General features: G+C 40.5%; 1 protein-coding gene across 1 annotated transcript; it reads left to right on the top strand.

The window, feature by feature from the left end:
• Positions 1-8,353: 8,353 nt before the first annotated feature.
• Positions 8,354-12,578, top strand: sh2d1ab (SH2 domain containing 1A duplicate b). The gene is given in 3 exon segments (NM_001140753.1): positions 8,354-8,704; positions 11,750-11,813; positions 12,010-12,578. Coding segments are annotated over 3 exon segments (417 nt in total). The 5' UTR covers positions 8,354-8,561; the 3' UTR covers positions 12,220-12,578.
• The last annotated feature ends 5,145 nt before the right edge of the window (positions 12,579-17,723 follow it).

The raw sequence follows: 17,723 nt of genomic DNA, 5'->3' as shown, positions 1-17,723 counted from the left end.
CTGTTCTTTGTCAGAATGCAATCCCTGGACTTCTACTTCAACAACAAATGTTGTTTTGGTTACAAATAATCCATAGTTACATCCAAATACTGCCGTTTTGTTTGTGCGTTCAGGTCACTATCCGAAGGGTAATGCGCGAGCACATTTCGTGACAAAAAAAATTGAAAATATTCCATTACCGTACTTAGAAGCATATAAAACGCTGTTTAAAATCAATTTTTATGCTACTTTTCTCGTAAAATAGCGATAATATTCCAACCGGGCAACGTTGTATTCATTCAAAGGCTGAAAGAAAAAAATGGAGAAGTCTCGTGAAAGCGCATCTCAGCCTCACTGTCCCCAGGCTGACCACTCACAAACAGAGCTGCTGAACTTTGCCCAGAGACAGCAGAAACCCCATTCCACTTTCTGGCGGCTTTAGAGAGCCAATGGAAGCCTTAGAAAGTTTCACATTACAGAATAGATGCTGTAATGTCGATAGAGATGCAACAGAAGGACAACAATTTGTCAGACAGGGCACTTCCTGCATGGAATCTTCTCAGGTTTTGGCCTGCCATATGAGTTCTGTTATACTCACAGACACCATTCAAACAGTTTTAGAAACTTTAGAGTGTTTTCTATCCAAATCCACTAATTATATGCATATTCTAGTTTCTGGGGAGGAGTAGTAACCAGATTAAATCTGGTTTGTTTTTTTATCCGGCCATGAAAATGCTGCCCCCTATACCACAGCAGGTTAATAGACGCTGTTGGTACGACATCACCGATGCACTTATTAATGAACTCGCACACCGAGTCAGCGTATTCGTCAATGTTGTTGTTCGCAGCAATGCGGAACATATCCCAGTCCAAGTGATCGAAGCAATCTTGAAGCGTGGAATCCGATTGGTCGGACCAGCGTTGAACAGACCTGAGGGCGGGAGCTTCCTGTTTTAGTTTCTGTCTATAGGCTGGGAGCAACAAAATTGAGTCGTGGTCAGCTTTTCCAAAGGGAGGGCGGGGGAGGGCCTTATATGCGTCGCGGAAGTTAGAATAACAGTGGTCTAGGGTTTTGCTCGCCCTTGTAGCACAACCGATATGCTGATCAAATTTGGGGAGCCTTGTTTTCAGAATAGCCTTGTTAAAATCCCTGGCTACAATAAATGCAGCCTCAGGATATGTGGTTTCCAGTTTACATAGAGTCCAATGAAGTTCTTTCAGGGCCGTCGATGCGTCTGCTTGGGGGGATATACATGGCTGTGATTATAATCTAAGAGAATTCTCTTGGTAGATAATGCAGTCGGCATTTGATAGTGAGGAATTCTAAGTCAGGTGAACAAAATGACTTAAGTTCCTGTATGTTGTTATGATCACACCACGTCTCGTTAACCTGTTTAGGATAGGGGGCAGTATTGACACGGCTGGATAAAAAACATACCCGATTTAATCTGGTTACCACTCCTACCCAGTAACTAGAATATGCATATACTTATTACATATGGATAGAAAACACCCTAAATTTTCTAAAACTGTTTGAATGGTGTCTGTGAGTATAACAGAACTCAAATGGCAGGTCAAAACCTGAGAGATTCCTTTACAGGAAGTGGCCTGTCTGACCATTTCTTGAACTTCTTTTCCATCTCTATCATTTACTAAGGATCTCTGCTCTAACGTGACACTTCCCACGTCGTCCATAGGCGCTCAGAGCCCGGGAAAAAACAGAATGTCGTCATTCCAGCCCCAGGCTGAAACACATTATCGCCTTTCTCAAGTGGCCGATCAAGGGACACTGGGCTTAGGCGCGTGACCCAACCGCCCCCGCCTTTGGGATTTTTTCCTCTGTTTGCCGAAAAGGAGATTCCCTGTCGGAATATTATCGCTTTTCTACGAGAAAAATGGCGTAAAAATTGATTTTAAACAGCGTTGACATGCTTCGAAGTACGGTAATGGAATATTTAGAATTTAATTTTCACGAATTGCGCCATGCGCGCGACACTTCTTTACTATTTCGGATAGTGTCTGGAACGCACGAACAAAACGCCGCTATTCGGATATAACGATGGATTATTTTGGACCAAACCAACATTTGTTATTGAAGTAGCAGTCCTGGGTGTGCATTCTGACGAAGACAACAAAAGGTAATCAAACTTTTATAATAGTAAATATGATTATGGTGAGTGCTAAACTTGCCGGGTGTCTAAATAGCGAGCCCGTGATGCCTGGGCTATGTACTTAGAATATTGCAAAATGTGCTTTCACCAAAAAGCTATTTTAAAATCGGACATATCGAGTGCATAGAGGAGGTCTGTATCTATAATTCTTAAAATAATTGTTATGCTTTTTGTGAACGTTTATCGTGAGTAATTTAGTAAAATGTTAGCGAATTCCCGGAAGTTTGCGGGGGTATGCTAGTTCTGAACGTCACATGCTAATGTAAAAAGCTGGTTTTTGATATAAATATGAACTTGATTGAACAAAACATGCATGTATTGTATAACATAATGTCCTAGGGTTGTCATCTGATGAAGATCATCAAAGGTGAGTGCTGCATTTAGCTGTCTTCTGGGTTTTGGTGACATAATATGCTGGCTTGAAAAATGGGTGTCTGATTATTTCTGGCTTGGTACTCTGCTGACATAATCTAATGTTTTGCTTTCGTTGTAAAGCCTTTTTGAAATCGGACAGTGTGGTTAGATTAACGAGAGTCTTGTCTTTAAATAGCTGTAAAATAGTCATATGTTTGAGAAATTGAAGTAATAGGATTTTTAAGGTTTTGAAAATCGCGCCACAGGCTGCCAGTGGCTGTTACGTAGGTGGGACGAATTCGTCCCGCCTAGCCCAGAGAGGTTAATCATAAGGCATACACCCCCACCCTTCTTCTCACCAGCGCGATGCGTGAAGAAACCAGGTGGCTGTACCGACTCAGATAGCATGTCTCGAGTATGCCATGTTTCCGTGAACCAAAGAACGTTCCAGTCTCGGATGTCTCTCTGGAATGCTACCCTTGCTCGGATTTCGTCTACCTTGTTGTCAAGAGACTGGACATTGGCGAGTAGTATGCTCGGGAGCGGTGCGCAATGTGCCCGTCTACGGAGCCTGACCAGAAGACCGCTCCGTCTGCCCCTTCTTCTGCGGCGCCGTTGTTTTGGCTCACCGGCTGGGATCCGATTCATTGTCCTGGGTGGTGGGCCAAACAGAGGATCCGCTTTGGGAAAGTCGTATTTCTGGTCGTAATGTTGGTGAGTTGCTCCTATATCCAATAGTTCCTCCCGACTGTATGTAGTAAAACCTAAGATTACCTGGGGTAACAGTATAAGAAATAACAGATAAAAAAGCAAAATACTGCATAGTTTCCTAGGAACGCGAAGCATGGCGGCCATCTTTGTCGGCGCCGGAAGGAATAGAGGTAATGCATATTTGCATATTTGTAAACAACAGCGGGTGCACGAAATCAAGGGAAGTCTCAAGGTTTTGCTCGCCTGAGGTAGAGTATCTCATGATAAGCTGTAGACCACACTATTTCCCAAAAGAGTTTACATCTATATTTTTGGTAGCTGTCTATATACCACAGCACTAAGACAGCACTCAATGAGTTGTATACGGCCATAAGCAAACAGAAAAAGGCTCATCCATAGGCGGCGGTCCTAGTGGCTGGGGACTTTAATGCAAGAAAACTCAAATCAATTTTATCTCATTTCTATCAGCATGTTAAATGTGCAACCAGAGGGAAAAAAACTCTAGACCACCTTTACTCCGCGCACAAAGCTCTACCTCACCCTCCATTTGGCAAATCTGACAATAATATATCCTCCTGATTCCTGCTTACAAGCAAAAACTAAAGCAGGAAGCACCAGTGACTCGGTCAATAAGAAAGTGGTCAGATGAAGCAGATGCTAAGCTACAGGACTGTTTTGCTAGTACAGACTGGAATATGTTCCGGGATTCTTCTGATGGCATTGAGGAATACACCACATCAGTCACTGGCTTCATCAATAAGTGCATCGATGACTTCGTCCCCACAGTGACCGTATGTACATACCCCAATAAGAAGCCATGGATTACAGGCAACATCCGCACTGAGCTAAAGGGTAGAGCTGCCGCTTTCAAGGAGCGGGACTCGGAAGCCTATAAGAAATCCTGCTATGCCGTCTGACGAACCATCAAACAGGCAAAGCGTCAATACAGAACTAAGATTAAATCGTACTACACCGGCTCCGACGCTCGTCGAATATGGCAGGGCTTGCAAACTATTACAGACTACAAAGGGAAAACAACCACGAGCTGCCCGGTGACACGACCAGATGAGCTAAATTACTTCTATGCTCGCTTCGAGGCAAGTAACACTGAAGCCTGCATGAGAGCACCAGCCGTTCCGGACGACGTGAGTAAGAGTAGCCGACGTGAGTAAGACCTATAAACAGGTCAACATTCACAAGGCCGCAGGGCCAGACGGATTACCAGGACGTGTATTCCGAGCATGCGCTGACCAACTGACCAGTGTCTTCACTGACATTTTCAACTTGTCCCTGACCGAGTCTGTAATACCAACATGTTTCAAGCAGACCACCATAGTCCCTGTGCCCACAAACACTAAGGTAACCTGCCTAAATGACTACCGACCCGTAGCACTCACGTCTGTAGCTATGAAGTGCTTTGAAAGGCTGGTCATGGCTCACATCAACACCATTATCCCAGAATCCCTAGACCCACTCCAATTTGCATACTGCCTCAACAGATCCACAGATGATGCAATCTCTATTGCACTCAACACTGCCCTTTCCCACAAGGACAAAAGGAACACCTATGTGAGAATGCTATTCATTGACTACAGCTCAGCGTTCAATGCTATAGTGCCCTCAAAGCTCATCACTAAGCTAAGGACACTGGGACTAAACACCTCCCTCTGCAACTGGATCCTGGACTTCCTGACAGGCCACCCCCAGGTGGTAAGGGTAGGGAAAAACATATCCGCCACGCTGATCCTCAACACAGGGGCCCCTCAGGGGTGCGTGCTCATCCCCTCCTGTACTCCCTGTTCACTCATGACTGTATGGCTATGCACAACTCCAACACCATCATCAAGTTTGCCGATGACACAACAGTGGTAGGCCTGATCACCGACAACGATGAGACAGCCTATAGGGAGGAGGTCAGAGACCTTGTTGTGTGGTGCCAGGACAACAACCTCTCCCTCAACGTGATCAAGACAAAGGAGATGATAGGGGCTGTAGTGGAACAGGTTGAGAGCTTCAAGTTCATTGGTGTCCACATCACCAACAAACTATCATGGTCCAAACACACTAAGACAGTCATGAAGAGGGCACGCAAAGCCTATTTCCCTTCAGGAGACTGAAAATATTTGTCTTGGGTCCTCAGATCCTCAAAAGTTTCTACAGCTGCACCATCGGGAGCATCCTGACTGGTTGCATCACTGCCTGGTATGGCAACTGCTCTGCCTCCAACCGCAAGGCACTACAGAGAGTAGTGCATATGGCCCAGTACATCACTTGGGCCAAGTTCATGCCATCCAGGACCTCTATGTCAGGCGGTGTCACGGGAAGGCCCTAAAAATTGTCAAAGACTCCAGCCACCCTAGTCATAGACTGTTCTCTCTGCTACCGCACAGCAAGCGGTACCGGAGTGCCAAGTCGAGGTCCAAAAGGCTTGTTAACAGCTTCTACCCCCAAGCCATAAGACTCCTGAACAGCTAATCAAAAGGCCACCCAGACACCTCTTTTACTCTGCTGCTACTCTCTGTTAATAATCTATGCATAGTCACTTTAACTCTACCTACATTTACACATTACCTCAATTTTCTCAACTAACCGGTGCCCCCGCACATTGACTCTGTACCGGTACCCCCTGTATATAACCTCACTTGTTATTTTACTGCTGCTGTTTAATAATTTGTTACTTTTATTTTCTATTTTCTCCTTTTTTTTCTTTTTTTTAAACTTTTTCTTCTTTTTTAAAATCTTAACTTCTTTAAGCATTATTGGTTAAGGGCTTGTAAGTAAGCGTTTCACTGTAAGGTGTTGTTTTCGACACATGTGACAAATACAATTTGATTGGATTTATTACGCCATACCACCTTGCTTTACCCCATACTAGCCTATATTACACTGTATTACCCCACACCACTCTGTATTATCCCACACTACCCTATATTACCCAATACAACCCTGTACTACCCCATATTACCCTGTTATAGCCGGTATTACCCCATAGCACCCTGTATTACCTCATACTAATCTGCAATTCCCTATACTACCCTGTATTACCCATTTAACTTGTATTACCCCATACTACATCATTAATTCAATTTTGACTTACAAATTACCAAACCCGGTCTCAGGCTTGGATAACACTGGATGCCCCATCGGTCTCCACAGAGTTGGGTAAAGCTGCTTGAAATTTTATTTGGGACCTTAATGTGGAACAACTACAGAGCTCTCTGAAATGAGATATTCTGGTTTCCCTTGGTCGGTTCAGAGTATTGATCGAAGACCTCTATGTTGATAAATGTGTCTGTTTTCTAAATATGTTTTGTAATATTGCATATTTGATGTATTTATGTAAAAGAGACTACTGTCAAATAAATAAATAAAAAATACTCCGTTCTACACCATACTTGTAACGACCGTCGTCAAGAATGGACCAAGGCGCAGCAGGTATGTGGATACTCATGTTTTTTAATTTAAAAAAAGGAGTAAAGTATCCATTGGACAAAAAAACAGCAGACTACAAATATGAAGCCTGCTTTTCTATTATTCTGTATAGTTCCATACAGCACATTAAATATATATATATATATATATATATATATATATATATATATATATATATATATATATATATATATATATATATTTTTTTGTAACTATTTTTATTGGTATTTTCTTTCACAGTTACAGTAAACAATGCTTGAAATACAGTACATTGCACATGTGGTTTTATACATTTGAAATACCATGGGAACAAGCTTTTTGAATGAGGTAGGAATGTATATGCCCATACAAAAATATAAAATACTTAAGTAATACTTTTATAACAAAACATACTTTAGAAACAACAAAGTACACAAAAAAAACATGTCTAGTCTTCAAAACAAATAGAACAATTATAATAAGACAGGCTAATATTAAACACTCACAAAGGTAGATCAATTAAATACAAAGCTTAGGTAGGCAGTTTACTGTAAAGTAGAGGGAAATTGCAGTGTCTCTACATACAGTAGGTAAAGAAAGGTTGCCACATTCGGTATAATTTGTCAGAAGAACCCTGTGCGGTATATTTTATCTTCTCCAATTTAATAAAGTGTAAGATATCTTTAATCCACACAAAATGAGAGGGAGATTCCCACAGAAGTAAAATCAACCTTCTTGACAACAAACTCACAAAAGCTACAGGGGTCAGATATGTATTTTGGTAGTGTTATAGTATCAGGTATTATCCCAAATAATTATGTTATGGCAGTAGGAGCAAAAGGCACTTGTAATACTTTAGATATGGTATCAAAGATGGCAGACAAATAGTTATGTAGAGAAGAGCAGGACCAAAACACATGTATTAATGAAGCAGGAGCTTGCCGACACCTGTCGCAAACAGGATCAATGCACATTAAATATATTTGATTATATCATCATTTATAATTCTAATTCTAATTAATTTATAATGTTGTTTAGGATGTTGTAGAGGTGTGTGTGATGTTAATGTGTTTTAGAGCTGTGTGTGATGCTAGTAACAATGTTTTAGAGGTGTATGCGATGTTATTATGTTTGTGTGATGTTAGAAATTATGTTTTAGAACTGTATGTGATTCTAGTAGTGATGTTTTAGATGTGTGTGTGTGTGATACTACTAAGGATGTTTTAGAGACATGTGTGATGTTACTCAGGGTGTTTTAGCTCTGTGTGTGATGTTAGTATGTTTTAGAGGTGTGTGATGTTACTGATGATGTTTTAGAGCTGTACCATGTCAGGAATGGTGAAAGCATACCGTGCCGACCAATGCTGGTGTCTGTCTATCACCTCTGACCAAAAAACATCGGCTGGCATTTCATATTAATTTCCCTGTGGCAACCCACTGCTAATAATTGTTGGTGCGGTCTGTTTTCCCCTTAAGGATGTTTTGCACAGAGACAGTTACGCAGGCAACACTCCTCTGCGCAGTGCATCATCAGTTTTTTCATTCAGAAGTGTCAAACTGATATTTTCCTCTGTTCTTTATCTCTATTGTTGTGGAAATATTCAGTTTGAGGCTTTTGATCTTGTTTCCTGTCAGTATGACTTAACTTCCTGAGAGAGCTGCAAACCTACCACGAAAATTAAATGTGTGAGAGAGAGAGGGAAAGAGAGAGAGGGAGAGAGAGCAATGGAGAGAGAGGGAGTGAGGTGAGAGGTTAGATTCTTGACTTGCCTGCACTCAGATAAGAGAAAACTGAGATCTGCCAGCATCCATACATTACAGACATTACAGAAAGGGAGGTGTCAGCTGGTGTTCTGAGCTTGGTTAGGAGGCTGAAAGTCGACTCTATTGAGAGGATAGTGTTAGCAGTATAACAGTGTGGAGTGGTCCACAGCCATGGAACAAGAGAAACTAGCCGTGTACCACGGAGCCATCAGCAGAGAGGAGGGGGAGATGAGGCTGTGGACAGCAGGACAGGACGGCAGCTACCTGATACGCAACAGTGAGAGTCTAGCTGGGCTCTACTGCCTCTGTGTGCTGTGAGTATCTTACACACACAGTGGTGGAAATAGTATTCAATTGTCATGCTTGAGTAAAATAAAAGACACCTTAATAGAAATTGACTCAAGAAAAAGTAGTTACCCCATTAAAATAATACTTGAGTAAAAGTGTAATAGTATTTGATTTTAAATATAATTAAGTACAGTGGTGAGAAAATTACTACTTGAGTACTTAAGTAAAAAGTAAAAATGCTATATTCCTTAATATTAAGCAAAGCAGATTTTCTTCTTTTTTTTAACAAATAAACCATTACAATCAATCGAAACAACTGCAATCCTCAATTAATTAATTGAACACCAGAGTCCTAAACTGCTTTGGTGGCACCAGGGAATCAAGGTGCAAGTAATTTTGCAGTTTATTCCAACAATGGGGGGCACTAAAACTAAAGGAGGATTTACCTAAATTGGTCGAGAACAGAAGTTAACCAATCCTGCAAGCGGGTTTGGTATCACATACTTTAATACTAGCAAGTTAGGTCAGTTGGAAGCTTGTGTAGTAGAGCTTTGTAAACAAAAAGGGAGTTATGAAGTGAGCTATATGATTTCAATGTGGACCAGCCAACCTTTTGATACAGGATGCAGCGGTGGAAAAAGTACTCCATTTTCATACTTGGGTAAAAGTAAAGATACCTTAATAGAAAATGACTCAGTAAAAGTAAAAGTTACCCAGTAAAATACTATTTGAGTAAAAGTCAAAGTATCTGTTTTTAAATGTACTTAAGTACAGTGGTGGTAAAGTACTCAATTGTCATACTTAAAAGTAAATGCTATATATCAAATTACTTATATTAAACAAACTGACAACATTTTGAACATTTAACACGCGAACACTCAAACGTAATTTACAAACTCAGTAGGGATGACAACACCTCATATACAGTAAGTGCATGAATTGGACCATAATTATATCCTGCTTAAACATTCTAAATGTAACAAATACTTTTTGGTGTCAGGAAAAATGTATGGTTCATGGAAAATGTATGGGAGTAAAAAGTACATATTTTCTTTCGGAATGTAGTGAAGTAAAAGTAGTAAAAAATATAAATACTAAAGTACAGATACAATGGTATTCAGAAAGTATTCATACCCCTTGACTTATTCCACATTTTGTTGTGTTAGCCTGAATTCAAAATGGATAAAACAAATAATTGTATCTCACCCATTTACACACAATACCCCATAATGACAAAGTGAAAACATGTGATTCCCACGGGGGACCAGTACGAAAATGTATGCACTCACTACTGTAAGTCGTTCTGGATAAGAGTGTCTGGTAAAAGTCTCTAAGAGCTTTCCACACCTTGATTGTGCAACATTTGCCCATTATTCTCTTCAAAATTCTTCAAGCTCTTTCAAATTAGTTGTTGATCATTGCTTGACAACTATTTTCAGGTCTTGCCATAGATTTTCAAGCAGATATAAGTCAAAACTGTAACTCAGCCGCTCAGGAAGATTCACAGTCTTCTTGGTAAGCAACTCCAGTGTAGATTTGGCCTTGTGTTTTAGATTATTGTCCTGATGAAAGGTGAATTCATCTCCCAGTGTCTGGTGGAAAGCAAACTGGAATGCAGGAAAACTCTAGGATTTTGCCTGTACTTAGCTCCATTCCATTTCTTTTTTATCCTAAAAATCTCCTCAGTCCTTAACAATTACAAGCATATCTATAACATAATGCAGCCACCACTATGCATGAAAATATGGAGAGTGGTACGTACGCAGTAATGTCTTGTTTTGGATTTGCCTCAAACAAAACACTTTGTATTCAGGACAAAAAGTGAATTGCTTAGCCACATTTGTTTTGTGGTATTACTTTATTGCCTTGTTGCAAACAGGATGCATGTTTTGGAATATTTTTATCTGTACAAGATTTGCTTAGAAGGACGTGGCATTATTATATGGTATGAGGAATACAATTGAACAATGCTGAATAAAATAGAAAGGATATTTTCTCCAAATGATTTGAAGGAGTGTGCACATGCAGTATTGAGTGGTTAACAAAGAAATGAGTGCTCCTATATGCTTAATTTAGAGTTATTAATGTAACTTTAGTTGTTCTGCAAACGTTGGGCTAATATGTTTTGATTTTTAATACATTGTAAGGCTGCATGATGTGACTCCAATGATGATTTGAAAAAAGTAGCTTGAGCATGAGCTTTGCTTTGTTTTTTTGCGCAGACTGTACACACTACATCAGTCACTCATTCTCAATTTGACAAGCACTTGATGATACCTAGAATGTCACAGTGGCATCCCCTTTGTGTGGCCATAATGTACCCTAAAAAGAATCCAGAACTTTTGCGGCCAGTGGCCATTGTGTGCTTCTCCCTGAGTGCTGCACGCTCCATCATGTGATTGGGTCTTTCTCACGTGCTACAAGTGAAGACAGACACATCGGGGACACAAGTGCACGTGTCCTTATCCAATTCCAAGGTGCATATTGAAGATATTGGAAGAACTGTCCACATTTACTTTTTGTCAGCCAACAATATTAGTAGGCCTAACGAACAGCAAAATCACTAGCCTATGTCAATCTACTATCTCCTATAGTACAAAAGTCAACCTATTCTATTCTGTGCAAACGTAGTCTGGGACAGTTGTGGGATCCGAAAGATCCCAAATTAATACAACCACTAGCATCCCCCCAAAAAATTTACGCAACAGATCAGAATGTTGATAAACTATTAGGCTATTTCTTCACATTATAAGCGCAGCAATGTGCATATGGTGGTAGGCTATGAGCGCGAATGTTCCATTAGCGGAAAACACCATTATCAAAGTGACAGCAAATGCAATTATGCATGTAATGCTTTTATTATAAAGGTAAATTTTTATGGTGACAATTATCTTCCCCAAACACACACACACACACACACACACACACACACACACACACACACACACACACACACACACACACACACACACACACACACACACACACACACACACACACACACACACACACTGACACTGTGATTGTCTGCTATGTGCATGGTCAAACTTACTGTGTGGGTGTGTGTGCAGGTATAAAGGCTATGTGTACACATATAGGCTGTCCCTGGATGGTGGAGGCTCCTGGACAGCAGAGGTAAGACACCAGACCTCCTGTCTCTCTCTTTCTCTCTCTTTCTCACCCTCTCTATCTTTCTCAAGCTCTCGCCACCACACTAACTGATGTTATTCCTGATCCCTCCTGTTTCTTTATCTCCCCATCTCTCTTTCTCTCCCCCTCTTTCTTTCTTCCTCACCCTCTCTTTCTTTCTTCCTCACCCTCTCTCTTCTAGACTACTCCCGGCGTGGAGAAACGATACTTTCGGAAAATGAAGAACTTGATAACAGCTTTCCAAAAACCAGGCCAAGGCATTGCTACACCTCTCCTCTACCCCGTAACCATGCAGAGTCACATGCACCCTGTCACCACAGAGAATCATACACACCCTGGCAACATGAAAGCACACCCAACTCACACCACTGAGAATCATTACCAACAGTAGACAACAGCTTAGAAACACAGAGGGAGACAGACTACGCTAGAGACAGACATTCTTGATGTGGGCCTGTATTCTTATGTTGTTATTGTGCTAGTCATTCATTTGAAAATAGCGTTTGGTTTCAGTATCAAAACTTCAATGTGATCCTTTAAATCTCTTTACATCTGTAGTATTGATGTTCTATATTGCTGTTTAAAATGTGTTTGTAAGACAGTATTGTTGCTATATTTGATTACAACTCAACCACATAGTTTCCTGTCAGCCGATAAATAATATGCTTTGTTTTTAAAGTAAAATCATTTCTAACTGACAAATGAAAATTTGCTACAAATGCTAATAAATAAATGCCATTGGTGAAAATGTACGTTTCTTTAAAGTTGATCTATGTCATGCATGCATGGCACCTCATCATGAACAATCATCTGACCCTAACCCTAACCTCATCAGGGACCACAGCATCTCCAGTAAAGACTAAGGCCTTAATTAAATCAGATCAAGCTTTAAGAACCCGCATTGACCGATATTCACATAGTGGATGTTTTTGGCGGTGTTCGTGTAACTGCGGTATGAGCTGACAAATAGGTGAGGGGATGCTCTTGTGTGTCCCCACCGGGTTAGGAATTTGTGAGAAAGTGTAGGCTAATGCATGTTTTCATCTTAATTTGGATGGAGGGATTTATTGTCTATCAGTTTAATCAAGCAGTATTTTTTTACCTTTATTTAACTAGGCAAGTCAGTTAAGAACAAATTCTTATTTGACAGCCTAGGAACAGTGGGTTACCTGCCTTGTTCAGGGGCAGAACAACAGATTTTTACCTTGTTCAGGGGCAGAACAACAGATTTTTACCTTGTCAGCTCAGGGATTTGATCTTGCAACCTTTCATTTACTAGTCCAACTCTCTAACCACTAGGCTACCTGCCGTTCCAGTAGACAATAGAACATCACGCAATCATGTGTTTGAATTTGTAACGCGGCTACATGGGATTTGTCGGATTATAAATCTGGTGTGGTTTCATTGCATCCAATTGCAGTGTTTGTGATAGCGTAATGCAAGGAGCGACTTGTGGATTTGACAGCTCTAATGCAGTTCACCTCTGACACCTCCAAAACAACTACTATGCGGGTGTTGGCTAGCGCGGGATCTGTTTGAATCTAGCCCTAACTATAACCCTATATCTCTGTGACTGGATGGAAAATTACTGAGGATAATAGCGGACGATATTGCCACTCCTATTTGCCATATCTTCAATCTAAGCCTACTAGAAAGTGTGTGCCCTCAGGCCTGTAGGGAAGCAAAAGTAATTATGCTACCCAAGAATAGGAAAGCCCCCTTTACTGGCTCAAATAGCCAACCAATCAGCCTGTTACCAACCCTCAGTAAACTTTTAGGAAAAGTTGTGCTTGACCAGATACAATGCTATTTTGCTATTTTACTGTAAACAAATGGACAACAGACTTTCATCACGCTTATAGGAAGGACATTTAACAAGCACATCACTTACATAAATGACTGATATTTGGCTGAGAGAAATTGATGATTAAACAATTGTGGGAGCTGTTTTGTTAGACTTCAGTGCGGCTTCTGACATTATTGATCATGGTCTGCTGATGGAAAAACATATGTGTTATGGCTTTACACCCCCTGCTATATTGTGGATAAAGAGTTACCCGTCTAACAGAACACAGAGGGTGTTCTTTAATGGAAGCCTCTCCAACAAAATCCAGGTAGAATCTTACTTTTTTCAATCTTTACTAATGACATGCCAATGGCCACCGGCCAGTGTTTCTATGTATGCGGATGACTCAACACGTTAGCTACTACAGCAAGTGAAATCAATGCAACACTTAGCAAAGAGCTGCAGTGAGCTTCAGAATGGGTGGCAAGAATTAAGTTAGTCCTAAATACAAAAACTAAAAGCATTGTGTTGGGACATTTCATTCACTAAACCATAAACCTTAACTAAATTTTGTAACAAAGAATGTGGAAATTGAGCAAGTTGAGGTGACTAAACTGCTTGGAATAACCCTGGATTGTAAACTGTCATGGTCAAAACATGTTCATACAACAGTAGATGGGGAGAAGTCTTTCCATAATAAAGTGCTCCTCTGCATTTTTATCAACACTACGAGCAAGGCAGGTGCTACATGCTTTAGTTTTGTCCCACCTGGACTATTGTTCAGTCGTGTGGTCAGGTGCCACAAAGAGGGACTTCGGAAAATTACAGTCGGCTCAGAACAGGGCAGCACGGCTGGCCCTTAAATGTACACAGAGAGCTAACTTTAATAATAGGCATGTAAATCTCTCATGGCTCAAAGTAGAGGAGAGATTGACTTCATCATTACTTGTTTTTGTAAGAAGTGTTGACATGCTGAATGCACCAAGGTGTCTGTTCAATCTACTAGCACACAGCTCGGACACACATGCATACCCCACAAGACATGTCACCAAAGGCCTCTTTAAAATCCCCAAGTCAAGAACAGACTATAGGAGGCACAAAGTACTACATAGAGCCATTGCTACATGGAACTCTATTCCACATCAGGTAAGTGATGCAAGCAGTAGAATTTGATTTTTAAAAATGATAAAAATTCACCTTATGGAACAGAGGGGACTGTGAAGACACACGGAGGCACAGAGAAATACACATGATAAAAAATGCACTCGACACACACGTACACATGGATGTTGTATTGTAAATATGTGATAGTGGAGTTGTGGCCTGAGGGAACACACTAAATGTATTGGGTAATGTGTTATGAAATGTAATGTCAAGTAATATTTTAAACTGTATATAACTGTTTTAATGTTGCTGGACCCCAGGAAGAGTAGCTGCTGCCTTGGAAGCAGCTAATGGAGATCCTTAATAAATACAAACACATTTCAACAGAGAAAGAGAAAGAGAGAGAGTATGAGGGAGTGAGATGTTAAAAAGAGAAATCTTTCTCCTCTCTATTTCCTGTGTGTGCACTCGTCTCGTAGCTCTTCACACGTTTGCAAAACTCTCCCACACTATCTGTTGTTTGTTTCTTTCTTTCTGTTAATCCCTAGCAGCACACTGATGGAAGGTGTGTGTGTGTGTGTGTGTGTGTGTGTGTGTGTGTGTGTGTGTGTGTGTGTGTGTGTGTGTGTATATACGTGTGTGTGTGTGTGTGTGTGTATATACAATGTCTTACCTCTCTTTTGTGTTTTAATATTAATATTATTATCTCCGTGTTCTAATATATGCTTATAGCCACCAGAAGTATTTTTAATTACATTTTTAAATCATCACTGTATGTCTAATAAATCACAGTGTGTGTTTATTTACTGAACATAATTCCAAAATATACATTTTAATCATTTATTTCCCTGAGCCTTCTTTGGCTATTGAAAAGCTCACTCTGATGGTGGGGAGTTAGGATAAAAAAGACATTTACATACACTGCTCTGTTTGGACTCCGCCAATAGCATCATCGAGGACACACAGCGTTTTGTGATATTTTTTAAAAACATTTATTTTACCTTTATTTAACTAGGCAAGTCAGTTAAGAACAAATTCTTATTTTCAATGATGGCCTAGGAACAGTTGTCACGTCCTGACCAGCAGAGGGAGTTATTGTATTAGTTTTGGTCAGGACGTGGCAGAGGGTTTGTGTTTTGTATGTATTTCTACGTTCTGTCTAGTTTTTCTATGTTTAGGTTTGGGTGTTGGACTCTCAATTGGAGGCAGGTGTTTCTAGTTGCCTCTGATTGAGAGTCCTATATATAGGTGTGTGTTTGGTTTGGGTTTTTGTGGGTAGTTGTCTTTAGCACTGCTGTTAACCTCTTACATCTGCTCCAATATCCAATGATGGGCGTGGCGCGAAAACTTCCATTTTTCAAACATATGACTATTTTATAGCATTTTAAAGACAAGACTCTCGTTAATCTAACCACACTGTCCGATTTCAAAAAGGCTTTACAGCGAAAGCATAACTTTAGATTATGTTAGCAGAGTACCCAGCCAGAAATAATCAGACACCCATTTTTCAAGCTAGCATATAATGTCACAAAAACCATAAAACCACAGCTAAATGTAGCACTAACCTTTGATGATCTTCATCAGATGACAACCCTAGGACATTATGTTATACAATGCATGCATGTTTTGTTCAATCAAGTTCATATTTATATCAAAAACCAGCTTTTTTACATTAGCATGTGACGTTCAGAACTAGCATACCCCCTGCAAACATCCAGTGAATTTACTAAATTACTCACGATAAACGTTCACAAAAAACATAACAATTATTTTAAGAATTATAGATACAGAACTCCTCTATGCACTCGATATGTCCGATTTTAAAATAGCTTTTCGGTGAAAGCACATTTTGCAATATTCTCAGTAGATAGCCCAGCCATCACGGCTAGCCATTTAGACACCGACCAAGTTTAGCCCTGATCAAACTCCGATTTACTATTACAAAAGTTTCATTACCTTTGTTGTCTTCGTCAGAATGCACTCCCAGGACTGCTACTTCAATAACAAATGTTGGTTTGGTCCAAAATAATCCATCGCTATATCCAAATTGCGGCGTTTTGTTCGTGCGTTCCAAGACACTATCCGAAATGGTAAATCAGGGTCGCGAGCATGGCGCAATTCGTGACAAAAGATTTCTAAATATTCCATTACCGTACTTCGAAGCATGTCAACCACTGTTTAAAATCCATTTTTATGCCATTTTTCTCGTAAAAAAGCGATAATATTCCGACCGGGAATCTCCGTTTAGCTAAACAGACGAAGGAAAAGAAAGCTTTCGGTCGACGCGGGCACGAGCCTGAGTCTCACAGTACTGTAACCAGCCACTACCCAAACGCGCTACTTTGTTTCAGCCAGAGCCTGCAAAGCCACGATTCAGCATTTTGCCGCCTTCTGAGAGCCCATGTGAGCGGTAGAAAGTGTCACGTAAGAGCAGAGATCCGCTGTAATTGATAGAGATAATCAACAAGGCCAAGAAATGGTCAGACAGGGTACTTCCTGTACAGAATCTTCTCAGGTTTTGGCCTGCCAAATGAGTTCTGTTATACTCACAGACACCATTCAAACAGTTTTAGAAACTTTGGAGTGTTTTCTATCCAAAGCTAATAATTATATGCATATTCTAGTTTCTGGGCAGGAGTACTAATCAGATTAAATCGGGTACGTTTTCTATCCGGCGGTGTAAATACTGCCCCCTAGCCCTAACAGGTGAAGTGTATAGCCTGCTAAACTGTTTCTTGTCGTCGTTTCTTTGTTTATTGTTTTTCCGTGTTCACAGTCTTTATTTAAAATAAATATTAAGATGAGCACGCAACCCGCTGCGCCTTGGTCCTCTCTACACGAAGACAGCCATTACAACAGTGGGTTAACTGACTTGTTCAGGGGCAGAATGACAGATTTTTACCTTGTCAGCTCGGGGATTCTGTGAATGTATTGTAATGTTTTAAAAATAGTATAGCTGTCACGTCCTGGCCAGTATAAGGGTTAATTGTTATGGTAGTTTGGTC

Source organism: Salmo salar, chromosome ssa07 (assembly GCF_905237065.1).
Source record: "Salmo salar chromosome ssa07, Ssal_v3.1, whole genome shotgun sequence".
NCBI lineage: Eukaryota > Metazoa > Chordata > Actinopteri > Salmoniformes > Salmonidae > Salmo > Salmo salar.
The sequence above is the reverse complement of the archived record's forward strand: the minus strand, read 5'-3'. Positions and strand labels throughout refer to the sequence as shown.